This window comes from Brassica rapa, chromosome A02 (assembly GCF_000309985.2).
Source record: "Brassica rapa cultivar Chiifu-401-42 chromosome A02, CAAS_Brap_v3.01, whole genome shotgun sequence".
NCBI classification, from domain to species: domain Eukaryota; kingdom Viridiplantae; phylum Streptophyta; class Magnoliopsida; order Brassicales; family Brassicaceae; genus Brassica; species Brassica rapa.
The window spans coordinates 14862648-14890553 of record NC_024796.2 but is presented as its reverse complement, the minus strand read 5'-3'; the positions used below and the strand labels follow the sequence as shown (position 1 = coordinate 14890553).

At 37.7% G+C, this 27906-nt stretch overlaps 7 protein-coding genes across 20 annotated transcripts; 5 read left to right on the top strand and 2 right to left on the bottom strand.

The window, feature by feature from the left end:
- The first annotated feature begins 644 nt into the window (after positions 1-644).
- Positions 645-3408, top strand: LOC103853149 (uncharacterized membrane protein At1g16860). Of its 4 annotated transcripts, none has more exons than XM_009130067.3 (5): positions 645-962; positions 1403-2315; positions 2395-2550; positions 2638-2849; positions 2925-3408. In XM_009130067.3, exons 2-5 carry the CDS (start codon positions 1461-1463, stop codon positions 3115-3117), a joined length of 1416 nt encoding a protein of 471 aa, XP_009128315.1. In that variant the 5' UTR covers positions 645-962; positions 1403-1460; the 3' UTR covers positions 3118-3408. The 4 variants fall into 4 exon arrangements, with proteins under 4 accessions (XP_009128315.1, XP_009128318.1, XP_009128316.1 ...); XM_009130070.3 differs by having other exon boundaries at positions 671-957; positions 1448-2315; XM_009130068.3 differs by having other exon boundaries at positions 671-957.
- An 18-nt stretch (positions 3409-3426) lies between these two features.
- On the bottom strand, positions 3427-25130 carry LOC103853148 (ubiquitin-conjugating enzyme E2 36). 5 transcript variants are annotated; one of them, XM_033284164.1, is made up of 10 exons: positions 25107-25130; positions 8784-8793; positions 4865-4923; positions 4761-4788; positions 4576-4662; positions 4356-4414; positions 4098-4139; positions 3939-4012; positions 3760-3857; positions 3427-3659 (listed from the first exon to the last, which is right to left on the bottom strand). In XM_033284164.1, exons 3-10 carry the CDS (start codon positions 4898-4900, stop codon positions 3622-3624), a joined length of 462 nt encoding a protein of 153 aa, XP_033140055.1. In that variant the 5' UTR covers positions 4901-4923; positions 8784-8793; positions 25107-25130; the 3' UTR covers positions 3427-3621. The 5 variants fall into 5 exon arrangements, with proteins under 5 accessions (XP_033140055.1, XP_033140056.1, XP_033140058.1 ...); XM_033284165.1 differs by having other exon boundaries at positions 4865-4939; positions 8786-8793; positions 25107-25112; XM_033284167.1 differs by lacking the exon at positions 25107-25130 and adding an exon at positions 17262-17266.
- LOC103853147 (protein LIGHT-DEPENDENT SHORT HYPOCOTYLS 7) lies at positions 5312-9044 on the top strand. The gene has a single exon (XM_033284162.1). It carries the CDS (start codon positions 8368-8370, stop codon positions 8941-8943), a length of 576 nt encoding a protein of 191 aa, XP_033140053.1. The 5' UTR covers positions 5312-8367; the 3' UTR covers positions 8944-9044.
- Positions 9418-11625, top strand: LOC103853146 (putative wall-associated receptor kinase-like 16). The gene is made up of 2 exons (XM_033285216.1): positions 9418-10393; positions 10694-11625. The coding sequence occupies exon 2, from the start codon at positions 10861-10863 to the stop codon at positions 11623-11625; it is 765 nt and encodes a 254-aa protein (XP_033141107.1). The 5' UTR covers positions 9418-10393; positions 10694-10860.
- Positions 18642-21265, top strand: LOC117125605. 2 transcript variants are annotated; one of them, XM_009130063.3, is made up of 4 exons: positions 18642-19495; positions 20108-20653; positions 20738-20806; positions 20940-21265. In XM_009130063.3, the coding sequence occupies exons 1-3, from the start codon at positions 18767-18769 to the stop codon at positions 20801-20803; spliced, it is 1341 nt and encodes a 446-aa protein (XP_009128311.1). In that variant the 5' UTR covers positions 18642-18766; the 3' UTR covers positions 20804-20806; positions 20940-21265. The 2 variants fall into 2 exon arrangements, with proteins under 2 accessions (XP_009128311.1, XP_033140023.1); XM_033284132.1 differs by having other exon boundaries at positions 18721-19495; positions 20937-21249.
- LOC103853144 (alpha-1,3/1,6-mannosyltransferase ALG2) lies at positions 20940-23433 on the top strand. 6 transcript variants are annotated; one of them, XR_004455047.1, is made up of 6 exons: positions 20940-21040; positions 21746-21886; positions 21994-22101; positions 22177-22341; positions 22815-22936; positions 23015-23433. XR_004455047.1 is itself a non-coding variant. In XM_033284170.1 (5 exons), exons 2-5 carry the CDS (start codon positions 21823-21825, stop codon positions 22817-22819), a joined length of 300 nt encoding a protein of 99 aa, XP_033140061.1. In that variant the 5' UTR covers positions 20940-21040; positions 21746-21822; the 3' UTR covers positions 22820-23433. The 6 variants fall into 6 exon arrangements, 2 of the variants coding, with proteins under 2 accessions (XP_033140061.1, XP_033140060.1); XR_004455044.1 differs by having other exon boundaries at positions 23007-23433; XR_004455046.1 differs by having other exon boundaries at positions 20944-21040; positions 21772-21886; positions 23007-23433.
- On the bottom strand, positions 23538-25964 carry LOC103853143 (BES1/BZR1 homolog protein 4). The gene is made up of 2 exons (XM_009130062.3): positions 25305-25964; positions 23538-24398 (listed from the first exon to the last, which is right to left on the bottom strand). The coding sequence occupies exons 1-2, from the start codon at positions 25518-25520 to the stop codon at positions 23736-23738; spliced, it is 879 nt and encodes a 292-aa protein (XP_009128310.1). The 5' UTR covers positions 25521-25964; the 3' UTR covers positions 23538-23735.
- Positions 25965-27906: the final 1942 nt, after the last annotated feature.

The following is a 27906-nucleotide window of genomic DNA, read 5'->3' as shown; positions in this document are numbered from 1 at the left end:
ACTGTGTAGTTTGTGGCACTCAGCACGGGACACTTGATCGAGGATGATCCTGACTCTTTCTGTTTCACCGTAGCAACCGTAAGATCTCCCATAGTTTCAATTGTTTATGCTCTGATACCAAGTATTGAAACTACAGAACCGTTTGCTGTTTTGTGTATGCGAATAAAGTATAAGACTAACTCTCTTATATTAATCTCTCAAGAAAAAACTCACTCAAAACCTTGAATATCTCAAACTCATACAAACCTAATCATAACTCGACGAAATGTATATATAGCTAAACATAAATCCTAACATGCTTATAGATAACTCCTAAAGCATCCTTATCTTTATCTCAAAACACAAATAGATTAGGATTCATGTTTAGCTTGCTCTTCAAGTCTTCACTCTTGCTCTAGTGACTTCAAGCTTATTCCAACAGTATATAAGCATTTCAACATCTTTGATACAACGTATATCATAAAATAAACTAGCTCGTGTATAAAGTTTGTGCCTTGTTCCTTGGCAGCTAAGATATTTTAATAGATAAGAAAACTTAGAAAAGGGGAACCACCAGTTGTAGTAATTACAGTTTACAGCTTTACTTTTAGAAAGTTCTCATAAAACTCCAAAACTCTTGCTAATACGGCAACAGATAAAAATAAAACAAACAGCGTCTTCTTCTCATCTCCTTTACTTTCATCTTTAAAAAAAAAAAGGAATTGGAGAGCTGTGAAAGAGAGCGATACCGAGACAACGAAGGAATCAACAGTTGCGGGTGAAAGAGATTGAGATCGGGATCCACACGACGGAGAGTGTGTGAGCTAAACGGATAATGGGATCTCGGCCTCTCGACTGTTACTTCCGTTTCGTCTTCCACTGTCACTCCCACAACTGCAACTATCTTCCTTGATAGTTATTATTGCTATACACAGAGATTTGTGAAAGCTTACACACTCTCTCTCTCTCTCTCAGGTGGTAAGGTAATCTACATACCCTCTTCATGTTTTCAGATTCGTTTAGTCCATTTTGGGGATTTAGGTTTTGCCTTTATTACTACTTTTGTGTGTTTTGTGATTTTGAGATGTAATTGGTTTGGATCCATCGATGAGATTTTGAAATTAATAGTACTGATTTGCATTGGAAACTACTTCTGAATCCACACTAGATTTGACCTGGTTATCAACTTGGGAACTGTGATTGAGCCTGCACTAGGTGTGACGTTTGTGGACATAGGATTAGCCCCGGGTTCTAGAGGTTTAGGATCCGTTCGGATATTTAGAGAATCAGGTTCGGTTGTTCGGTTGTGCTTGTCATATAGCTTGTCTTATTCTTCTTATGTATATAATGTTACATCATCTATATATAAACCAGTTCTGTAACTATTTTGTTCGTTTCTCAATTCTCATGGGCGTTCCTGCAGGACTTTGAAACCCCTAACGTTGCAACAACGCATTGTTTGTGGCAGTTTAAGATATTAAATGGGTTCGAGATACGCATCTCACCAGCTCAGCAACGGTCTCTTTGTGTCTGGGGGTAGGCCGGAGCAACCCAAAGAAAAGCCTCCTACGATGAGCTCAGTAGCCACGCCTTACACCGGCGGCGATATCAAGAAATCTGGAGAGTTGGGGAAGATGTTTGACATTCCCACCGATGGAACCAAGTCAAGGAAGTCTGGTCCGATCACCGGAGCTTCTTCAAGAAGCGGCGGGCAGTCTGGTCCTTTGCCTAATGCAACCGGTCGTATGTCTGGCTCTTTGGCCTCTGCCACTGGGTCGAGTTCCATGAAGAAAACAAACTCTGGCCCTTTGTCTAAGCACGGGGAGCCTCTAAAGAAAACCTCTGGGCCGCAGTCTGGTGGTGTAACACGTCAAAACTCTGGTTCTATTCCTATGCTTCCCACTACAGGTCTGATAACATCTGGGCCGATTACTTCTGGTCCTCTGAACTCATCTGGGGGTCCTAGGAAGATCTCTGGTCCTCTAGACTACTCTGGTTCGATGAAGACACATCATAAGCCTTCCCTTGTCCATAACCAGGCCGTAACTACACTTGGTCCTGAAGATGACTTCTCCTGCATGAAGAGCTTCCCGAAGCCTGTCCTCTGGCTGGTTATACTTATATTTGTGATGGGGTTCCTCTCTGGAGGCTTCATCCTTGGAGCGGTTCACAATGCAGTTCTCCTCATCGTTGTGGCGGCCTTGTTCGCTCTTGTTGCTGCGCTTTTCTTTTGGAATCTTTCTTGTGAAAGACGTGGCTTCACAGATTTCGTTGGTGGTTATCCTGATGCTGATCTTAGAACTGCCAAAAACGGTCAATACGTTAAGGTCACTGGGGTAAGTAGTGTCTAAGCACACACGCATGGGATGTACTATGTTTATGACATTGGTTCTTATATTTTTGTTTGCTGTAAAGGTGGTCACATGTGGTAACGTGCCGCTTGAGTCATCGTTCCATAGAGTTCCCAGATGTGTTTACACGTCTACTTGTCTATATGAGTACCGTGGGTGGGGTTCAAAGCCAGCCAATGCTTCACACCGCCGCTTCACTTGGGGACTGAGATCAGCAGAGGTTTGATGATATTTCGTTTGAGAGAAAAAAATGTTAATCTTTCTATGTGGAAATGTCTCTAAACTTTGCATCTACAATACATGGCAGAGGCATGTGGTAGACTTCTACATTTCTGATTTCCAGTCTGGTCTGAGAGCATTGGTGAAAAGCGGAAACGGTGCGAAGGTAACACCTATTGTTGATGACTCTGTTGTCATCGATTTCAAGCCAGGAAACGAGCAGGCGTCTCCAGATTTCGTAAGGTGGTTGGGTCAGAAGAATCTATCTAATGATGAAAGAGTGATGCGGCTTAAAGAAGGGTATGCAAAACTCAGCTTGTGTCACCTTGTGTTAAAAGACTGTTGGTCTATGTTGATTCTTGTTTTAATTTGCAGATATATCAAAGAAGGAAGCACAGTAAGTGTAATTGGAGTGGTGCAGAGGAACGAAAGCGTGTTAATGATAGTCCCAACGACAGAGCCATTAGCTGCTGGTTGGCAATGGAGCAAGTGCACGTTCCCTGCAAGTCTTGAAGGCATTGTTTTGAGATGTGAAGATTCATCCAATGTAGACGCAATTCCCGTCTAGTGCGGTTAGTAGTAAGTCTTTCTTCTTGTTCTTCTTCCACGGTTGGTTCACTTCGGCTTCATAAAATATTTTTCATGAAATCTGAATTGTGTTCTTTGTTGGTGGCTTTTCACTCGCTCTGCTGAGATGATTCCTTTGGTTTGTGGTTTTATGGTAGTTTTTTTTTGCCTCTAAATATTTGTTATTACATTAGGATGATGGATATTGATTTACTTGGTTTGTGTTTTGGTTTGTAACTGTAAAGCTATTCTAGTTTTTTTACTCGTGTCCTAATACAATGGCCTTTATCTATTTCGTTTGGAATGCAACTAGTGAATGTATTGTTATTTGGATGAACGAGTCTTGACCCTATTAGTTAATGAAACAATCATTCAGAGAGATTACAACTTCGTGTCCCATAAAACACGTTTTTATCATAATGATAAAAAGAACCAACAAAAGATAAGACTTCACCAAAGGTAATGTTATTTGGATGAATGAGATCTTTTCGCCCTCGACTGCGCATCATTCGCCGCTTGCGTAAAGACGGGTCCATTCCTTAGCTGCGCAGATTAGTTCACAAGGATGATGTGAGATACCAACGCATGGGTTTAGAAAGAATGAGTTAAAAGTTCAGAACTCATGGTTTCAAATCTACAATACCTGTCTCCACAGCTTCGGCCTCATTACTCTTCCAATGCTTAGCGATGTTCTCAGACAAGGGATCATCAGGGTTGGGTGCACTCAGAAGAGCTTGAATACTATTTTTGAAGGACAACATAAGAGAGCAAGTCATGCCTCAAGAAACCTATTGTGGCACGAGATAATCAACTCATACGTACCTTAAGAGCACAGTTCGTATTTGTAAAGCAGGGCTCCACTTGTCTTTCAGAATATCAAGACAGATTCTTCCAAGCTGTAGGTGCATAAAAGAGACAAGTTTAGGAACATGTGTTTTGATTTGTGAATGGTAACATGGAGAGGGGGAGTTAAGAGGAGACCTTGTCAATGTTAGGATGGTATATCTTGGTGAGAAACCTAACCTGTTCCAAACCAATATCATTAAACAGAGCCCACGAGTACTAAAGTAATGAGAAAAACGCAAATCTCAATACAAACTATTTCCACTCAAATCCAATGTTAGTAATATACCCTTGGTTTGGAGTTTCTTTTTTTCCTTTTTGGCTTGAATGGGCCTAACTACATAACATGACTTGGAAAGAAAAAAAGAAACTCCAAACCAAGGAAGTTAGTTATACCTTGGGAGCTGCCATAGGGTATTCTTCAGGCAAAAAGAGCTCCAACTTGAAAACTCCTCCTACACAATGGAATCAAGTTGAAGCAAATGATTGGCATATATGATGATGACCCAGTAAACTACCGAAAATTATTAGTAGACTTAATCCAAATGAGAAAAACAACAAGTACCAAGTTTATTAACTTTAATTTAAACAAAGAGAAGGATGAAGATGGGGGTACCTTCATAAGGTGATTGAGAAGGACCAAGAACCATAACGTTGAAGTAACGCATGTTCTCCTCAGATGGAGATGCACTTATACCCGGAGCTGCACCAACATTTCAATTCATCACATTTTCAGGATCAAAACCTCAATTTTCTAAGCTCAAAAAATCAACACTATGGCACGAATCAAAAAGAGCTTACCGGGTTCACTGAGCAGACGTTGCGTTTCCTATCACATCACAATTGAAATTACGAATTAGAAAACAACTTCAAGAACAAGATCGGAGCGAGATTGGAAGACAAACCTTGATGATTCTTCGGGGGAGATTACTGTTGGCCATTATCGCTCGCTCGCTCGCTCGATCGATCGATAAGAGTTGTCCGCACGCTGAGAATCGAGAACACTTCTTGGTCGTTGTCGTCTTGGGTCGAATCTGAAGTGCTCCTCAATGCAAAGAAAAACTAATAGTTTATTGCACATTTTCCTGAAACATTTAGATATTACTGGCTGTCCCTTAAGTTTCATATATTTATAAATGTATCCCGTTTTTAGTATTATTGTTTTCAGACAGACAGACAGACCCCTACGTTTTGTTTTATCAATGACATTCCCTCTATTATTTTGTTTTTATTACAAATGTTCTTCAAAGTAGACCTGAACGTTTTATCCACATCCGAAAATCCAAATCAGAACCGATCCGAAAATACTCCATCCGAAACTGAATCAAAAATTTACAAGTACATATTGGATCCAAAATTTGTCTACCCGAAAAAATCAGATCCGAATAGACCTGATCCAATAAAAGCCGATTCATATCCGACTTAAAAACATGAATATCCAAAACTATGATTTTTGTGTTCACTTTTTTATATTTTATTTTATGATTTAGTTGAAATATTTTTTTGTTAACAATATTTGTTATTATTTTTGTAGAATTTTCAAGTAATACTAAATTTTAAATGTAAACTTTAAAGTTTAAAAATGTTTTCTTTTAAGTATTAATAGTTTGTTATTTTGTAAAATTATTTTAGATATATATATATATATATATGATAGATTTCGACTAAAATTGGGTATTTTGTGTTCTTTTCAAATCCTAAATATTTGAATCTGATACAGTCCCAAATACCTGAATCTGATACAGACTCAAATATTACAGGTATTTTAATTATAGTTCTAAACTGATCTAATCCGAAGAATAAAAAAAATTATAAGTACCTATTAAGTCCAAATGTCTAGGATTCGAATGAACCGGTCCGAACCCGACTTGAAAACCCGAACGTGCGGGCCTGCCTCAAAGTGTGCTTTGGAGGCTTTGCTTTGACCTGAGATTGAGAACCCCTTCTGCAGGCTGTTGAAGTCGAACTTGCACGCCTTGTGCAAGCATTTTGAGATTTTGAGCGTGAAGCATTTTACTGGGCCGTATTCTGACAGTGGACAAGGCCCAAATTTGGTGAGCGATTGCAAGCCTAGTGTGAACGAGATTGCAAGTGTTTGGGCTTTTCCTACAAAGAGGCGTGAGGAGAAGAAATGTTAGACTCTGCTCTTCTTCTCGGAACACTCATCAAAGAAGTCGACACGCTACTTCTATTTGTTACATCAAGTATTAGAGTTCTCGAGAAAATTTGATCAAAAAAAAAAAAAAAAGAGTTCTCGTTTTTTTTATTCACTATAAAAGTTGAGCTATATATTACATATTGTTTACAGTCGATCCATTTATATTGTTTTCCCTATTTACAATAAGCATTTAATGTTTTACATTAATAACTAGACAATTTCATTATGTTAGTTAATGATTTGATTTGATTGCCGTGGGACCACCTCTATGCATATGACTGATTTCTCTGTGTTTCTTTGTTGTTCTCATTTGAATATCTGTAAAAACATAAATGTAATACTATAGTTTTTCCACTGAATTCAGAAGAGTCAAAATCTAGTAGAGTAGGTAGTAGTGGCCTTTACTATAAAAATAAGAGAATCCACCAAAAGTTAAGCTTTCATTTAAAACAAAAGAAAATTATTCAAATAACTATTGGATAATTCACCCAGTTTATTTATTAGTATTTTTGTCACAATTTCACCCAGATTACTATATGTAATCTTCTAATATGATTGGTCATTGCCTCAGTAGCAAATTTGAAGGGAAAAAAAATCCTTAGATTTTAATAAAAATAGAAAAAAATCTGTAGATGAGGAAAGCTACAATAAGTAAATAAATGCACTCGTCCTTTGCGGATCTTTGGGACTGGGACCTGCATAGATTTTATCTGGTTCGGTCCTAATTGAGAGAATCGTATTTATTTTGGGAACTGGGCGTAAAGCAAGGTCATTTGGGCTTTGTCATACTGGTCTATCACTTTGTAGATCCATCATTATTCATAGAGCTAATTTGCTGAATATACCAAAAATGGTGAGATACCATAGAATAGTTCTATGGGAAAAATGGTAATGATGGAGAGAAAAAAATTGGAAGGATATAGTGTATGGAGTGCAAATAGGGGATATTTGGTGTGTAGGGAGTACAAATTCTCTTATTCATATATCTAAGAAAGTTCTTTCTAAAATCAATGGAGTTGTAACTTTATGTTCTACTCGGTTTGAATGGTGCTTAGAATCTACCTTCAGTGGTTTATGTTAATTCTATACCATCGATTTGATTTTTCGAATTAGTCTATTTTAATTTAGCGTAAGCTCATATTGTCAAAAAAAGAACAAGGCATTTTTCCTGTCTCTCTCATTGTCTCTATTTATAGAAAGGATATTTGATGAATATGTCATTGATTTGTGACTTTCATATCTATCTTTTGGGGTCGGGTTCGAGCAGTTTATAGTTTTTTTCATCTTAGTTTCACCAATACTTTTGGTAATTAATTATGTTGTATAGTCTATTTGTCTACGTTGGACTGGACAGTTTTTTTCTATGGATTAATGATTTTTAGATGCATAAGTAAATTTTTACAGTCAAGCATTTATACAATGGGTTTGCTATGGTATTACCTGAATATGTTACTGAATTTCTATAGGTTTGCAAAATCTATGCGTAACACAGACAAAATTAGTGTTTGTGCTAATTGTCCTTTCCATTATTATTGTTTTCTTTTGTTACACATAATAGGGCGGCAATATTCTATTGATGACAATGATTGCTAAGCTGAATGGAAACATAATTATAATTCTAATGGCATCCAAAATTAAAATAAAGTAAATAGTTAACAATAGTTAAATGCTAATCGTACAGATTAAAGGATTGAGAAGATTAGCTGATAGGTCTACCTATAGAAAAAGAAAGAACTAAAGCATCCTCGTGGGTCTTATCTCCTGTCTCCCTCATCTATCACTAATTAATTAACCTGATATTCCAAAACATCATTAACATAATTTGCATTTTACGTTGTTAATTCATATATACATCTATGTTCTACGTTTGTTTGGTCTGAAATAATATCATTCACTTTATGTTTAAATTAAGATTTATTTGATGTTGATTATTTATAGAAACATTATATTTTGCCGACAAAAAATAGTATATAACTCTAGCTTTTAAAGCCTTTTACCCTTGTTGATTTGATGCTACGTGTGTATCCGTGTATATAATATATAGTCCCATCAAATAATTTACAAGAGAATATAATAAGACTATTTCTAACTAGTGTAGAAATTTTTCTAAAGTTCTCCCCCACTAGCATTGACATAGTTGCTCTAGATTCCTCTCTTCTCCTTCTTCGAAGACCTAAAAGACTAAAAAGAAGAAAAAATGATGTAGTGATCATCATAGATCGAGAAAACAACAAGAGCCGATCCAAATCCATGGCTAGTCCTAGCAACAAAGGCAAAGACATCGCCGAAGAGTCACCGTCTCAATCTCAGCCGCAACAACCACAATCACTTCCTAACCCGCCAGCGTTAAGCCGGTACGAGTCACAGAAAAAGAGAGACTGGAACACCTTTTGTCAATACCTTCGTAACCAGCAGCCACCGGTTCACGTCTCACAGTGTGGCTCAAACCACATCCTAGACTTTCTCCAATATCTTGACCAGTTTGGAAAGACAAAGGTTCATGCACATGGATGCGTGTTCTTCGGACAAGTTGAGCCCTCGGGACAGTGTAACTGTCCTTTAAAGCAAGCGTGGGGGAGTTTAGATGCTTTGATCGGACGGCTGAGAGCAGCCTATGAGGAGAACGGAGGGTTGCCGGAGAGAAACCCGTTTGCCGGCGGTGGAATTAGGGTTTTTCTTAAAGAAGTGAGAGATTCACAGGCGAAGGCAAGAGGAGTCCCTTACAAGAAAAGGAAGAAGAAGAAGAAGAAGAGGAATCCTATAAGGAGTGATCATGATGTTGAAGATGGTACTGCAGGGACTAGTAGCTCCAACTTGCCATCTTAGCAAGCAAACAAAAAACATATAATAAAAAATGTGGAATTAATTAATGGTAAGCATTTATATCACCTTATATTTAATATCTAGTATTAGTTTTCAATTAGTTATCACGTTTCTATCTGCAATTCTACATATGTATTTGAAATAGATCTCAACAGTAAGCTTGCAGACTTTAGTTTACACACAAGCCATATATACTAAATGAACATGACTAAAGCTTAAGCTAATATCATTTATATACTAACATGAAGCTAATATCATTTATATACAACATGTGAATTGCCTGAAATTTGTTTACATATAAATACTTAGTGATAATAAACTATTAATCAAAGATATAACATGTGAATGATGTGGCGTATATTTTCTTCATTTTTACTACATGGGAAACCCTAGAGAGTATGCACACACATACGCGAGAAACCCTAGCTAGGCTCGGCTTCGGTAGGTGTAGTGTAAGCTTGTATTTATGATATGAACGTATTCATACATACATCTGTTCCAGCAATCTAATTATCAAATGAAGTATACCATTTACATATTTGATGGCTTGTTCTTGGTAATTTAGTTTCTTGTGGTGGGTTCTTTGTTGGGTTCATAAATGTGTGAGTTTCTCATTATGTATTTATAAAGATATAGGAATTAAATTAAAGATATGGTAAACGTATATCTTATATATGATTTATAGACTTCTTTTGTTGACAGTGATTAAGTGATATGTAGTATGCTTTTTTGGTACTAAACATGTATATATGCAATATGCTTCTGTTATATGTTAAGTGACATAGAAAAAATAGCCACGTGCATGGATTAAGGCGTTTCAAAGTAGGCTAAACAGAGCCTAAAAATCAGATATTGATCATATGTAGACTTCTTATTTGATCAGATTCGTGAAACAGGAATAGGAATGAACTTGATGCATTTTCTTAAGGTGAAATTATCTTCTGTATCAATCATTTAATTTTGAGTTATTTTTTTAATAGTAATTAAGAGCTAAACAATTAATTTTGAGCTAATTTTCTAATAGTAAGAGCTAAACAGTTTCTTCATAATAGGACTTGAGTTGACGGTACTCTTGGTTCCAGGAGAAATCTCCAAGAGATAAATAAGGCTTGGTCTCTTGTGCTTACAATGCATTCCTGATTGTTGAGCTGTATTTGTCTAATTTAATCGTATATATAGAGAAGCTTGATATGACCAAAAATTGATTCTTCTGTATTAAGTTATCTTTGATTTGATATTGGAGTCACTTGATCATTGCAGGATAGATGTTTGCATTAAGCTACTACCAAAATTATTCAGCGACTTAACATCACAAATGAACTATTGAAAAACCTATATATTGTCCATGACCACCAACGTAATACATACTGGATTTCTGACGGCTATTATATTTATTGATGACATTTTGAAACTCGACTACAACACTATAGGCAAGTCATTCACAAGTCTATGTGTATACTTTGGCTCACCGAGAATATGAGATTATTGAACAAAAAGGAAAAGTTAAATAATTTTTTTTTTGTGCACAGGAAAAAACAGATAATCAATGTTATTATAGTATAAACTACTCTCTTTTTCTAAATACATTACGTTTTAGAAAAAAAGTTTTCAAATTACGTTGACTTTTTATATTTTGTAGTCTATTTTTCTATTGGTTAGCTTTTATGATTAAGTAGATAGTTAATGATGTTTTTTGTTTAAAAATATAATTACAAAACTAAATGTTTTATTAATCAGTGCGACCTACAACAAGGTTTATTAAAAATGGAGGGAGTACGTATTAAGATATAAAAAGTTAACTCAGATCTTGAACTTTTTTTACCAAACCATTGACTTGCGAAGTTGCGAACACAATTCGCTTACTTGGGTCAACTCTAATAATCTCCACATTTCTTCTTGCTGCTCCACCACATCCAAACCATGTCCTGGAAAAAACTCATCACTTGTTGTTCAAGAACAACATCTAAGAAATCATCTCGCCGCGAGTCCTCATCTTTGAAGAACGGAGGGCTACTAGTAGAAAAACTGATCCGTGTTTCCAACGGAGACTACAATCCCTTTTTTATATTCACAGAACAGGAGCCGAAGCAAGCAACCAAAGACTACGACCAAGATCTCGTCTGTCTTGTCGACTACAACTATAAATTGTTTCAAGGAGTTCTTGAGAACAGAGGAGCCGTGCTAATCAAGAAAACGAATGAACACGAAGAGCTCGTGGAGTATTGCATAAGGGAAATAGCTATTGCTGCGTACGTCAGCTCGAACATGAATCTGGTGAAGCTTCTTGGTTGTTGCCTGGAGAGCAAGGTACCGATTATTGTCTTTGAATACGTTAGTGGGAACCTATCTGATTACTTGCATAACAAGAAAGGGGTTATCCCATGGAGACAGAGGATTCGCATCGCTGCTCAGGTTGCAGACGCGATTGCTTATCTCCACTTAGGTAAACCACGACCTCTGATTCACAGACACGTGAAAACAGAGAATGTTTTGCTCGACGATAACTTGAACGCCAAGTTATTCGATTTCGGACTGTCTCTGGAAGTTCCAGAAGGTGAGACTTCTGTACAAGCATTAGTTGAAGGAACCAGAATCAGTAGTCACAGAAAGATTCAACGAGCAGACGGATGTTTTCGCCTTTGGTGCTACATTAATCGAGATTTTGACTGGGAGGGAGCCTCATAATGTGTTCATTGGAGCATCTGATTACATGACTAACCATGACACTACTCCAGTTGCAGAGTCGTCTCTCATATCTGTTTCTTCGCCGAAACGAATAGATCTTTTGATGTTCTTGAAGGCCAATCTGATAAGGGACGGGAAGGGTAATGCTTTAGAGGCTAGTGCATAGCTCGCTGCTAGCTGTGTGGAGATATTGCCAGAGAAGAGGCCAACGATTGAAGAAGTAGCTAAGAAGCTGAAACACATTCAGAACATGTAAAGTAAGACATATCGTTTTCTTTTTTTGGTGTTGAAGTTGTCTAAAATAAAGAAACGGGGTGAAAATCCTATTATGTAGAGTTCAATGGTGAAAAAATTGAAAATAGTATATACTCATTCCGTTTCAAAAAGTTACATATTACAAAAAGAAAATTTGTTCAAAAAGATACATTTTTTTTAAATTTCCAATGCATTTTTTGTTAACTAATAATGAAAAATTATGAATTTTAAGAACGTTAATTGCATTTCTTGAAATTTTATTAGTTTAAAAATATATGATATAAAATTACAAAAAATTATGCATTAACAACTAAATTTTACTATGTTTTATTAATAAGTGTGAAAATCCTAAAACATGTATTATTTTGAAACATAGAGAGTATTTTACAACAATTCTACCGAAGTAAACAAAAATATTTTGATCGCCTCACTGAACCAGAAAACCAGCCCTACGGTTTCAGATACTTCCTTTCATTCGAGCTATGTATTATTGGTTTGGGTGAGTTATATTCAGTAGTAGCGGTCCTGGGAGGAAACGGGGGAAGCACTTGCTTCTGGCTTTCCCAAAATAAATAAAATATTGACTTTTATTTTCTTAAAATCTTCATTAGTCTAGGTGGCAAAGCAAGCATAGTATGTGTATTTCTGATCTTCAGTAAATAGCTTTGTAACAATCCTTTTTCCTCAAAATGATTCCGGCCCAATTATTTTATAAAGCTTCCGGCCCAAATGTTTTTTTACTAGTTTGAGGGTCGGGCCTGGTTCTGTTCAACAACAATTCTATCAAAGTAAACCGAAAATGTGATTCAATTTGATGTTTAGTTTAATTCGGTTTTCTAAATTTCCGAAATAACCAAATTTTTGGGTTTCAGCTATATTTCGATTTATTTTCCAAAAAAAAAACTCAAAATATTTTGGTTAAATTTGGTTATTTTAATTAGTTCAGTTGTTTTGATTAATTTCAGGTATTTCAATTACTATTAACTTTTATAATTTTGAAGACTGAATCAAAACCTAAAACTACAAATTTCTGTTTGGTTCAATCTGCAGGCTTCATGTTACAAACTTATAGTTCATTACCTAAATTGTTCAAAACTGTGAGACTTGTGGAGATCGAACTGGAAGTGTCACCTGGGCCTCGGCCCATAAGAGAAACCCCGAAGGAGGAGACAGAAGCGTTAACGGGCCATGGTGACTTAATGATCAGGCCCGGGTCTACCGAGTTATAGTGCGGGTGCGTTGCAGCTGATCAATCCCCGTGTAACAAACTCAACGGCGATCTTCTTCTCTATATCTTATCTGAACATAGAAAGAAATCGCCATTGTTGTAGCTCAGAGAAAGAGAGATAACCTTCTGTAAAACACAAAGAGATAGTGGATTACCAGGTACCGATCCTGAAGGAGATGTACCTCGTCGTTTGACAGGGAACTCTAAAAAGTCTTGTGTGTATCGTTCTCATTCTTCTTTTACGTTTCATACGAGCTTGAGTCGATCGTGTTACGGAATCGCGAACCTGCGCACGAGAGAACCAAGATTCACTCATACGAGAAGATAGGAGAGAGATCGTGAACTTCTACAATTGGTATCAGAGCTGAGGCTAGAGGAAGTGGAGGTTTCGATTAGGATCACGAAGATCAAGGATCGCGATACAAGAAAGACGTGTTATCATCAGATCGACTCGATCTAGAAAGGAAGTACTCTTATCCATTAGATTTGACCTTGAAACGATAAGGAAGAACATCAGATTGTGATTGAGATTTGAAGTAAAAAGTTACTGGGATAGTTTACGTGTTATCTGCAGGTAACAGGTTAACGCAATCCAAAGCCAGTGTCAAGATGGATCCAACACGGGGAAAGTTCGAGATCGAGAAGTTTGATGGGAAGGGAGACTTCGGATTATGGAAATTCAAGATGTTAGCTCAACTGGAGATTCAAGGTCTCCTAACAGTTCTTAGGGATGATCCAGCAGAGTCTAAAGAGGCATCAAAGAGCGAAGAAGATGAGGCTGACATCAAGATAGACCCCAAGAAAGCAGACAAGGATCTGCGAGTCAGAAGCCTGTTCAGCACATGCTTAAGTGACGTGATCTTGAGGAAGATCATGCACGAGACAACAGCATTGGGAATGTGGAAGGCACTGGAGAAGGACTACCAAACGAAGTCACTCCCAAACAGGATATATCTCAAGAAAAAATTCTCTTGCTACAAGATGGAAGAAGAAAAGTCGATGGAGGAGAACTTTGATCTGTTCTTAAAGCTAATAGACGACTTGGCAAGTATTAAGGTCTCAATATCCGATGAAGACCAAGCAATACAGCTCCTATCAAGCCTACCCCAGGCGTACGAGCAACTGGTTCATACCCTACAATACGGTACAGGAAAGGACACACTGACCGTGAGTGAGGTGATGACCTCAGCTTACTCTAAAGAGGTGGAGTTGAAGCAAAAGAGCATCACAACGAAAGGAAAACAATCAGAAGGGCTGTACACAGAAGCAAGAGGGAGGCTAAGTACCAGAAGCGAAGGTGGAAATAACAAGCCTTGGCAGAATAAGAACAAAGGTCGAGCTAGATCAAAGTCAAGAGGAAGACCAACAGGAAAGGCAGACAAAACCTGTTGGATTTGCGGTAGTGACTCACATTGGAAGAGGGATTGTCCAGAGAGGAAGCAGGGTTCACAGTCAATGAGAACCAACAACTCTGCGAATCTTGCACTCAACCTACCTGAACCTACAGTCTTAACAGCAAGTCTATATGTATCAGCAGGAGAATGGGTGCTTGACTCGGGCTGCACATTCCATATAACACCTAGGAGGGAGCTGCTGACTGACTTTGTTGAAACGAATGGGAACAAAGTCATGATGGGAAACAACACCTACTGCATGGTGAAGGGAATGGGGAACATCACCATTGACAACAGTGATGGATCAGTAATCAATCTTAGGGATGTGAGGTACATGCCTGAGATGGGAAGGAATCTCATTTCCTACGGACAACTTGAGAGCTCAGGATGCCACTACAGAGGAAGAGACTATAAGATTGAGTTCTTCAAGGGAGACAAGAAGGTTCTCACAGGAAAGTACTCAAACGGCCTATATTACTTACAAGGAACAGTAAGGAAAGCTGAAGCAAACACGGCAGAGAGGCGTACAGATTACACTAAGCAGTGGCACTCACGCCTAGCACACATGAACACCCGATCGATGCAAACATTGGCAAAGAAGGGATACTTAAACAGCAAGGAGATAGGGAAGCTCGAGTTTTGCGAAGGATGTGCAATGGGAAAGGCTCACAGACAGAAGTTCCCAAAAGCGAAACACTTCACAAAAGAAGTGCTAGAGTACATTCACACGGATCTTTGGGGATCACCAAATACGGTCTCGAGCTTATCAGGGGCTCACTACTTCCTAACTTTCACAGATGACTATTCGAAAAAAATTTGGATCTACTTCCTTAAAACTAAAGATGAAGTGTTTCAATGTTTCGCAGAATGGAAGGTGTTAGTAGAGAATCAGAAAGGGAAGAAGATTAAATGTCTCCGCACAGACAATGGCTTGGAGTTCTGCAATCGACAGATGGACAAGCTTTGCAGTGACTCTGGGATAAAGAGACACAAAACATGTTCATACACGCCACAGCAAAATGGGATCTCAGAGAGGATGAATCGAAGCATTATGGATAAAGTGAGATCAATGCTAGTGGAGACAGGACTTGAAGGGAAGTATTGGGCAGAAGCTGCTTCAACTGCGGTACACATCATCAATAGATCCCCAAATGCATCAATAGCATTTGAAATTCCTGAAGAGAGATGGACAGGAGCAAGACCAAGCTATGATCACCTAAGGAGCTTTGGCTGCATAGCTTACGTTCATCAAATAAAAGAAAAGACGAGCCCAAGAGCAGCAAAAGGAATCTTCATGGGTTACGCACATGGCGTGAAAGGCTATAGAGTATGGCTTTTAGATGAAGAAAAAATGGTGATAAGCAAAGACGTTGTCTTTGATGAAACAAAGTTGTTCAAAGACCTGAAGGAAGAGAAAGCTTCGCCAGGAATCATCGAGGAAACGACATCTAAGAAGAAGGTGACGTTTAGCAGTAACTTGGAAGAATTCTATATAGGAGAGAACTCAACTGGAGGTGGAGCTACCTCAGAAAGTAACGAGGAAAATCAAGAGAGAAGTGAAGCAGCTGAAACAGAAAGCGAGCCAGAAGAAGAAACAGATTCAGAAGCTACTTCGGGAGGGGATCAAGATACTGAGATAGGAACATACTGCTTAGCGAGAGACAGAGAAAGAAGGACCATACGTCCACCATCCAAATTTGAGGACGCAGACTTCTTGGCATATGCACTGGCTAGTGCAGAAGATCTAGAAGTAGAAGAACCTAAGAGTTACAAAGAAGCAGTTCAGAGTAAGGACTGGAAATTATGGAAAGGGGCTTCAGATGACGAGATGGAATCCCTTGAGAAGAACAATACTTGGGACTATACTGAAAGACCGAAGAACTGCAAGGTAATAGGATGCAAGTGGTTGTATAAACTGAAACCAGGCATCCCAGGCGTAGAGAATCCTAGACATAAAGGCAGGCTAGTAGCAAAAGGCTACGCGCAAACAGAAGGAGTGGATTACAACGAGGTGTTTGCACCAGTGGTGAAACACGTCTCGATAAGGCTCTTACTGTCTGCGGTTGTCCAGTACAACTTAGAGTTGGAGCAACTGGACGTAAAGACGGCTTTCCTACACGGGGTTCTAAAAGAAAGAGTGTACATGGAACAGCCAGAAGGATACATAAAGAAGGGAAAGGAAAATATGGTTTGTCTACTCAGAAAGTCGCTCTACGGGTTAAAGCAATCACCTCGAGAATGGAACTACAGGTTCCATACGTTCATGGTGAAGATGGGGTATCTCAGAAGTGAGTATGATCCATGTGTCTATCTACAAGGTTCCGAAGTTGAGAACATGGTGTATCTCCTTCTGTATGTAGACGACATGTTGATTGCGTCTAAGGATATGGGCAGAATTCAAGAATTGAAGAATCAGCTGAGCAAGGAATTCGAGATGAAAGATCTAGGTGGAGCAAGGAGGATTCTAGGAATGGATATAATTAGGAACAGATCTAATGACTCTCTATTCCTATCACAGAATGAATACCTCACCAAAGTCCTGAAGACGTTTGGCATGTGGGAGTGTAGAGAGGTGAGCACACCCCTCGGTTCTCAATTCAAGCTACAGGCAGTTTCTAAAGACAATGAGCTAGAGGAAGCTAAAGCAATGGAGCGCATACCTTATTCCAGTGCGGTAGGGAGCCTCATGTACGCCATGGTGGGTTCAAGGCCAGACCTAGCATACGCCGTGGGGATGGTGTGTAGATACATGAGTAAACCTGGGAGAGAACACTGGTTAGCAACTAAATGGATAATGAGGTATGTGAAGGGAGCATTAAGGCTGAACTTAACTTTCAAGAAGAGCAAAGACTTCAAGGTCAGAGGCTATTGCGACTCAGACTACGGCACAGACAGAGATAGGAGCAGGTCTATCACTGGATACGTCTACACCGTTGGAGGAAACACGGTGAGCTGGAGATCGTCGCTACAGAAAGTTGTTGCCCTGTCAACAACCGAAGCAGAGTACATGGCGTTATCAGATGCAATCAGGGAAGGAATCTGGTTGAAAGGAATCTGCGAGGAGCTAAGACTAAATAGCGGAGCAGTGGAAATGAACTGTGATTCGCAAAGTGCTATCTACCTAGCAAGAAACTTCGTATACAGGGAGAAGACTAAACACATTGCAACGAAGTACAACTTTATCAGAGACATAATTGCTGACGGAGTAGTGGAGCTACAGAAGATTCACACATCAGTTAACCCAGCTGATATGCTAACAAAGACGTTACCTGGAGAGAAGTTTGAAGGCTGCCTGACAAAGTTGGGCGTTCTTGAAGCTTAAGGGAGCTCAGATTCAGTCGCTTTTGGAACTGAGAAAGCGACGGTGAGAAGGTGTCTCGGAAGTCAGAGGAGACGGAGAGATGGAACATATCTCGAAAGATAGAAGAGGTTCAAAGGTGAGAGAAGGTTGAACCAGAACCAGGATCGGTTACTATAGGGAGCTTGCGGAGGAGAACTAGTCGTAGAACTAGTCGGAAAGGCAGCAGCTCTCGGATGCAGTGGTTTCAGACAATTGAGAGAGAGTTCGATTCCAAGGTGGAGATTGTGAGACTTGTGGAGATCGAACTGGAAGTGTCACCTGGGCCTCGGCCCATAAGAGAAACCCCGAAGGAGGAGACAGAAGCGTTAACGGGCCATGGTGACTTAATGATCAGGCCCGGGTCTACCGAGTTATAGTGCGGGTGCGTTGCAGCTGATCAATCCCCGTGTAACAAACTCAACGGCGATCTTCTTCTCTATATCTTATCTGAACATAGAAAGAAATCGCCATTGTTGTAACTCAGAGAAAGAGAGATAACCTTCTGTAAAACACAAAGAGATAGTGGATTACCAGGTACCGATCCTGAAGGAGATGTACCTCGTCGTTTGACAGGGAACTCTAAAAAGTCTTGTGTGTATCGTTCTCATTCTTCTTTTACGTTTCATACGAGCTTGAGTCGATCGTGTTACGGAATCGCGAACCTGCGCACGAGAGAACCAAGATTCACTCATACGAGAAGATAGGAGAGAGATCGTGAACTTCTACAAAAACAGAGATTTAGGGGGCTATTAATAAAAAGTAAAAGTATATGGTTTAACTTGTTACAAAGCATAGAAATAGATTGAAGACTTTATAAAGCAAAAGTTGAGGCGTTACAATGCAATAAACAGCAAATTGTTAAACAAAAAGGAGTTTTTGTTGCTGTAACGAAAAAAAAAAGTGAAACTCGCCGGAAAACAAAGTATGAACCTTTACGACGACGAGTCACTGAAGCAGGAGGTAATCTACCTCCACTCCCTCTGGCACCAAGGCCCTCCCACCCGAAACCCGATCCACGACCCGGTTCAGAGATCCAGGCCCAATTACATCCCTCCGGCGGATTTTCAGCTTCTCTCTCGCTACGGAGCCAACCCTATTCACCCCCAACCTCCCCTCAGCAACAAGCGCTCCAGACCCGGGTCGGATCGTGAATGGCCCGTGAAGGAGCTGCCCCGTTATCCTCCCACGGGCTGGCCCGAAGCCAAGCCGTGCAAAAAGGCTCGACCTTTATCAGATTCGGAGAAAGCGAAGCTCGCCGTGAGTCAGATTCAGAGAGACACCCACCGCGCTTGCCGCGAGTTTTTCGGCAAGAGAGCAGCAACATCTGGTGAAGAATCGGATGCTGATGATGGAGGAGGAGGAGGAGGAGGAGACGAGGAGTTTCAGTTTCTGTCGAGGCTGTTCGAGGAGAACGCGAAGCTGAAGGAGAGTTACGAGAAGAACACTGTGCACGGAGAAGTGTGGTGTCTCGTCTGTGGTGGGAGCGGGGAGAAGAGTGTGAGGAAGTTTAAGAACTGTTTGGCTTTGGTTCAGCATTCGCTTGCTATTCATAAGACTATGAGGAATCAGCATAGGGCTCTTGCGCAGGTTGTGTGCAATGTTCTTGGATGGGATGTTAACAATCCTGTTGCTTCCAGCCAAAAAGACTCTCAGGTTAGATCTATTACCTTGAAAAGAAGTTAGCATTTGCAACTGTTACATTGATTTGGTTTGTGTTATTATGGTTAAAGACTGGCTTATAAGTGTATTATGTTGTTGTAACAAAAGATTAATCATATCCTTTGGTAGCTTTTGAATAGTTTTGATTAATGTTCTAGAAATCGCTAACTAGGCGCTAGAACTAGCCACTAGTCGGATTATTCGAGATGAATCATATAATTTGGTAGCTTTTGAATAGTTTTGATAAATGTTCTAGAAATCGTTAGGTGGTAACTAACTAAGCGCTACAACTAGCTACTAATCAGATTATTCGGACCTAGCCGAGGCCTAGGCGTTAACATATATTTATATTAGATATTTTAGTTTTTTTTGTGTCTAATAAGAATATTATTTTGTTGAATTATAAAAATCAAATATACAAAAAAAAAATTAGACAAATTTATGGATTTGTACTAAGTACTAACATTATTGCTTGATTAAACAGATTTAGAGACCAATTTCAACCGATTTAGAATGGTTTAAAACGATTTGAATAACATAAATCCGATTTAAGAAAATTGGGTTTTGATCATTTAGAAATGCTTTTTTTTTTCTTTTCCTTCTCAGACATTAGGGGTAGAGGCGGCTGTGGAAGGTGCTACTGAGCTGCCTCCAGACCTAAAGAAGCTTCAGGAGAAACAACTTGTGATGTCTGCTGATGAACAGGCAAAGGCTGTTGTGTTACAAATGCAGCAGAATGCATCAGAAGCTTTGAAAGGCATTTCTGTCAAGGATACTACTGGTTCAGTAGAGAATGGTGATGAACAAGTTTCCGAGGAGTTGGAGTCAATATCACGACTCTTCTCAGAGAACGTTGAGCTGAAAAGTTACTACGAGAAAAACTCTGAAGGTGGACACTTTGTATGCCTAGTGTGTTGTGCTGCGACTGATAAGAAGATGTTAAAGAGGTTCAAGCACTGTCATGGACTTGTTCTGCACTCTACTAAAACCCCGAAAATCGCAATAAGAGCTCACAAGGCTTTTGCTCGGTTTGTATGTGGACTACTTGGGTGGGAGTTTGATCATCTTCCACGTAGAATAGTGAAAGGTGGTGCTCCTCTTGTCGAATCTAGTGCCAACCAGAACAATGAGAAGCCATCATCGATGATCGAGGTTAGAAATTTTACAAAGAGAACAAGAACTCTTTCCTTACTTCTTGTCCTATTGTTCGCTAACTGAGTTGTGGTGTCACCTCAGGAACATATGAACGAAGACGAAGTCGATTTTCCAGAGGAAGATAACGAGCCATGCGTTGGAAAGTAGATGGTAAGTATACTTACACACCTAATCACAATTTTCTTATATATTGTTTTTTGGGTTGCTTTCAGGCATTCGTCTAGTTGATCGATTGGCTGTGTTTGAACAACAAGGAACTGATGTTTTTGTCTTCTCTAAGCAGGATGCAAGCACAATCAAATAACACATTGTTCTCTTCTGGGAGTTCAATTTAAAGATTCAAGATAAACAAAGTTATGTAAATGGAGGGCACTGAATCTTCAGGTACCATTACTAGTTTTGTTCATCTCATAAGTCTTCTTATGACTTGCCAGACTTGGTGCAGAGTCATCATTGACAATGTGTATACCAAACTTTTGATTCTAAAATTTTCATTACTTAAGAATACTCTCTTCTTATCATTGAGAGATTTGGAGTATTCTAATCTTGAAATTTTAAAGATACTTGAAAAGAAAATGTTGCCAGACATTTAATAAATAATTTTATTTATATAAGAGAACAGTGGCATAAATATCAAAGATTTGGAGCAGTTTTGAAAACACCATTGCAAATGTGAAAAGTTTTGTACTAAAAGCTGTGGGCATGCATCTTACAAACAACAGAAGATTTGAGGTATCTTTGCAAGTATCTAAAGATATGGGGTTGTATTATAAACGCTAAACAGTATGAAGCTTTTAAATACGAGAAGATCTCGGGCAGATTTTAAAATACCAAAAGAGCTGGGTTAAAAGTTAAAACATATCAAAAAGGGTTGGGCGTTTAGTAAATTAAATAGACGAATAGTTTTGAAAATACCATCAGTATCTCTGCATCAATTATGAAAAAGATCCAAGGTGTTATATGGGATGTTCCAAAATATCTGGAGCTATTTTGTAAAGATGTAATAAAAACAACAATAACTGAGTTTAATAATTGCGTGATAAAAAATATATTAAAATAATTACCTATTAAGGTTTCTTGGCTGAACAGATAGGCCTTTAATTAAAACACCCCAGGAAGACACGACAGAGAAACAGAGGCAGTGACTCTGCAAATTCAGATAAAAAATGGGGAGAGAAGAAGGCTCGAAGAAGATGAAGATCACCATTATACATCCAGATCTTGGTATAGGTAACGTCCTTCATCAAGCGTTCAATGAATATCCACTGAATAAACGCATTTCAGAGAGATCGAAAGCTTTTTTTTTTTCTTTACTCTGGTGTATGACGGTGGAGCAGAGAGATTGATCGTGGATGCAGTGGTTGAGCTTGCCTCGCACGGTCATAATGTTCATGTATTTACCTCTCACCACGACCAATCTCGATGCTTCGAGGCAACTCTTTCCGGTTAGTAACCATATTTAGCTTCAGTTTCAGACACAAATGTAATTTCATGTCTGAATGAATATAATGTGTATCCAGGCGTATTTCAAGTAACGGTGTATGGTTCTTTCCTGCCACGCCATATTTTCTACCGGTGCTTGTTTGTTTGCTCTTTGTGTTCTCTTGGGATGGTCTACCTTCGATGTTGTACTAGCAGACCAGGTTTCAGTCGTTGTCCCATTGCTGAAACTCAAAACATCAAAGGTATTCAATCTTTGCTTTAGTCATCGTATCTTGTTTTGGTCACTTAATTGTTGTTAATAGCAATGTTGGCAAAATAGCAGAAACTATCTTATTAAAATCTGATTTGATTTAAGTAGTTCGAATCAGTTTAAGCTTAATGAGTTAAAATCGGTCTAATTCGATCTAAATAGATGTAAATCAGTTAAATCAAGTAACAATATTAGTGTAATTCCACAAATTTTGTCTGAAATCGTTTTTTGTATATCTAATTTTTATAATTCATCAAAATAATTTTATAATTAAATTAAAAAAATTAAAATACCTTATATAAATATATACTATATCATAAATAAACAAATAATTTGTCAACGAATAGATAGGGTGCCTAGGCCGAATAGTTCCGCTAGTCGCTATGCCTATACAAAGCGCCTAATTACCGCCTATTGATTTTTATCTGCATCATCAGTTCTTTTATGCTCATTTGTCATGACCAGGTTGAATTTCCTCTCTATAAACCGCTTTGAGAAGAAAAAGAACATCAATCTAGCCGTTTCAGCTTTTGCTATTCTATGCAAACATAAGCAAAATCTAACCGATGTTGCCCTTACCGCTGCTGGTAAGTGTTCCTCTCTCTTCCACAATCTAATATTGAAAGAAGGTTTTACTGTCTGCATTCCATTGTTCAGGAGAGTAGGACGAGCGATTGAAAGAGAATGTAGAGTACTTGAAGGAGCTCAAAAGCTTAGAGCCGAGAAAGAAGGAGTTTCTAATCGAGTCAACTTCATCACATCTTGTTTAACCGCTGAAAGAAACCAACTTCTCTCAAGCTCCTTGTGCGTCCTCTACACACCACCGGTTGACGAAGGGGATGGGAAGTGAAGCGAGGAAACATGTGGTTGAAACATTCTCTGTGAAGACGTTTGGAGAGAAGTTGAATCAGTATCTTGTTCATGTACTTTCAAGTCCTAAAGAAGATTGACATTCCTTTGTTTGGTAATCATATATCTTTTTACCATACAATATAAGACGTGACAGCTAGCAAACATATACTTAAAAATACTTGCAAGACTTTCTCTGTAACTTTTCTTGATTTATACTATTTATAGTCTTGAATTTGGACAGAGAAACAAGTAACTGTGGCTTATTGTTTGCAGCTTAATCCTGATAATATTTAGAAATGTGATTCTAACGACTATCAAAATGTCAAATTAGTGAAGTTGAGAAATGGGATTCATGAGTAATCCCACAACAAAAGAATTCTCATCATCAAATAAACGAATATATAAAGCTGTGTTTCACTTTGAGCCCTTACATGGAAAAATAAATTAAAATAAAACTGAAGCAAACATATTGAGGATGGTTTGGTTGAACCGGTTTTTTCAAGAGTGTAAGGAAAATGTACAGGTGAGCTGCAACTACCTGGTGCTTGAGTTTCCAAGAGTGAGCTCAAGATCATCAGAACCACTCACCTCATGTATCCTCTCTCCTTCCCATGCCTTCACCAACCCATTTGCGTTACTCCCAAACGCAAACTCTGGAGGAGCCACAACGGCTTCAGACATTGGAACATCAGCTGTCTGAGGAATAGCCGGTGAACATGTCCCGCTTTGACCTGGTGTCCACATTCTTGACCCGCCTCCACCTCCTCCTTCTTTGAATCCAAAAGGGTTTTGTGAGACAAGGCTAAACGTTGGTGAAGCTGGTACACTTTGCGGAAGTTGAATCCCTGAGAACCATTCAGAGTCAGGGATAATTTGCTGCCTAGTGGGACTAGGAGGTGTTGAGGAGACAAAGAAAGAGTTGTTGATTTGTTGGTTCATTCCACGAGATGTCGGAGAGCTTAAAGGTGGGGTTACAGGAGCGCTTATGGAGCCTCCAGGGATGTAGAGGTAATTAGGGAGCCTTGATGATGAAGAAGCTGAGGAGGAGGAAGTTGTCGAGAGGTGTTTGAGCCATGGGATGAGTGATTGGCCATCTCCAGGTGTGAGATTAGCGAAAGAAGAAGAAGCTGGACTCATGAAGTTGGAGGAGCATGGACTGCCACCTATCTCCATACGCTCTACTGGTCTACTACTTCCCTGAAAACATATCAAAACATAACTGATCAGATGGAGACTATAGAGAAACACGAATATATACTTACTCAGTTCCACAAAAATAATATTTATGAATTGTTTACACATATTAAGAAAACAAATGAATTTTCTATCATTTTCATTATTTTCTGCTAATTTCAATTTTAGTTAAAAAAAATCTTACCAACAGTAATTTAGTAAACTCAATTAATAATTTTATAAACAGTTACAATTTACTACAATTTTTTTTCCAAAACTTTTTATCTTTGTAGAACGGACCGAATATTAAGTGGTGAATGTGTGTTAATAATTAACATCCCTAGTTAATGGTAAGGTCTAGAGATGAGCAAAACTAAACTGAAACAGCAAGTTAGTTATTGTCCCAATCAGCTAGGTCTAAGTAAAGGTTTCACATAATAAAAACTCTTTTATTAGTATGTTTCTTTAAACCGATGGAGTCAAAGGATACTGACCCCGACAGAATATCATTGGACTCGGTTCTCGAGATATGAACATAGACTTGAGAGACAATAAAGCAAAAGTGCACACATGCTTTTTCCAAACAAATCTACAGATCAAAACAGTACACTTTGAACTCTGTGCAATGACATTTTAATCAACTTTTCTGGAGATCTATGCTACTTTGCTTTTCTCTTTTGGTAGGTATCATCTGAGAATAGACTAGACCGAATCGCAAGTGAATCAAGACACTGAGAGAGAGAGAGAGAGAAAGAATCTTCTTTTAGATGAACGCATAACAAAAAGTTACACATAAAAGAATCAAAACGTTTGACTAAACGCTCATCTAACGCTAACCTACGCGCAAGGAACACGTTAGAAAGCTAGAACTTCCCCGCATGTTAGATCATGTTCCGACACTTTTTAAAGACAAAAAAGTAAAGACCGAACCTTGCGATAAGTAGTACCATCTGGTTCAACGATCCAACCAGCCTCGTTACAGAGTGCTTTAAGCACTTCGTTGTTGTCACAATGCTTAGGAAGCTCGTAGTTTCCGTACATTCTCAACCCGGTGAAGATCTTCGCCGCGATCGCTCTCCTCCGTCTCTCTCTCCTCTTGTTGTTCTCTCTCTCCCTCCACGTCGGCATCCTCGTCCCTGACGTCATCACTCTGTTTTTAAAGATAGATCAGATAGACAATTCTCAAGCTTAGCTTGAACCTTCTCTGAAACAGTACCCTCAGATCTGGAAAGATCGATACTTGCGTGCTCAGACAATCTCCGATCACTCTAAAAGTTTCAAGAAGCTTAAGCTTGTTTGAGGATAAAGGTAGCTTAAGCTGAAGGCGGAGGATCAAGATGCTCAGTGGACTCTACGGTTGTTAAATTTTCCAGTGATCGGAGGAATTGGAGAAGAAGAAGATGAAGGAGCTTAAGCTAATCAAGAACTCTCTCGTGCCAGAGGAGAAGCTGTTTAATACTTTCATTACAAATAGGCAAGACTATCCAATTTACCCTACATTTGACCCTATATTTACGAAACTGCCACTACGTGATGTCACGCGTGTCCTCCGGACCAAGCACGTGGGAACACGTATCTTTGCCCATGATTCACTCCTAATTTACGAACTAGGGATTAACCCGGGCTACGCCCGGGATTTTTATTTTTTTCTAATTTAAGTTGTTAAATTATATATATTTATGCTATGATTTATATTTATATAAATGTTAAAATGCATGTAATAATTAAAATTTATTTTTAAATTTTAACACGTTAAATTAACATATTTATTACTATTTAAATATTTTTTTATAATTTTATTGGCTATTTAGTTATCATATTTAGCAAAACTATCTTTTGAGTGTTGGAATAAATGTTTTAGAGATTTTATTAAACTGCAGAGTATTTTTGGATCGACCACATGCTCAACATTCGATTGATCCGTAAAAAGATGGTCGATCTCCTTGGCCAGGTAAGTACAATTTTAGCAAAAATATCTTTTATTTTCAAATATTAAGTATATAAATATTCTTTTTAATATTTTTTTAATTGTATTTTTGATTAAATTATTGTATTATAATGGTTATGTAAATATTTTTTGTGATGTTTGAATTTTTGTTGTTCGTATACTTAACCTAGATAATATTGATGTTTAACAATTTATTGTTTTCTGGGAATAGAAAATAATGATATATCAAAACGTATCTAATACTTGTTAAATGATAGTATAATGTAAATTACATCCATTATTTGAAAATAAAAATTTGTTGTTTTTATTTTTATTTTAAATCAGAAATTATTTTTATTTAAAAACATTATTCATATATAATATAATAGTTTAAGTTTGGAAGATTAATTTATATATATAAATTATGTATATTTTTTAAAACATAATTTAAGATATTATATATTGAGTATCTGAATAAAAGCTGAATTTCTTATCTTGAAAATCAGATATTTATATTTTTGTCTTCATGTTATACTCACCAATCCATCATTGATATTTATAACTCAGTATGTTTTTTAAAAAACTTAGTTTTAAGTAATAAACGAATTTAATAAATTAAATTCATCACCTATAATGTTTTGTAAACTATATTTGAAAATTCTCTAAAATTATATTTGAAGCATAATATTATTATTATTTAATTTAAGTTATTTTAAACATAATATATGCTAAACTAACTTAAATTATATTTACAATAAGACCATCCTAAACCGGTTAGTAAACCAAAAACAATACTAAACCAACATGAACCAATACCTGATTCGGCGAGGAAGGAAGTGTTTCGAGATAAACGCTTGAATGGTTATCAACTGAAATGGTTTGATCATGAAAGAGTTAGTATGAATATTAACAATAAAATTATAGATTAGATTAATTTAAATTTGTAAGAATACCTTTGAGTCTATGAAAAGCAATTCAATTCCCATGAATAAGTTTGGCTTTTGGAAGTTGCGGGTTTCCCAACAATGAATCCACCTAACAAAAAGTTTGTTGTTATAAAAAAATCTCATTCAATGTCATTAAAGGTTTCTGGGACGGCAAGAGTTGATAGTGAAACTATTTTTTTGCTCGAGTGCTTTGAAATTTTGCTTAATAGTGTGAGGTTGATGTGGATGGAATAATGAGTTTTATAGGGACTTTCTTGATGTAAAACTATACATTTTTTTTTTGTTTAATGTGGTATTTCCATTTTTATATAATTTACTACCATTTAAAGATAGAAGTACATTTTAAGATAGATGCTTAAATCTTAATGTACTTTTTCCATTTTTTAATATGTTTATTTCCATTTCTTATATTTTTATTTACGTAATATCTAAATTTTATATTTTTAAATAGATATTTAAATATTAATGCACTTTTTCCATTTTTTAAATTGTGTATTTACTTATATTATATATTTTACATTTTAAGATAGATGTTTAATGCTTGATGAATTTTTTCCATTTTTTTAAAAAAAAGTGTATTTACTTATTATTACATATATAATTCATATATTATATATTTACTTATTATTTATTTTCATGTATATGTATTTCCATTTCT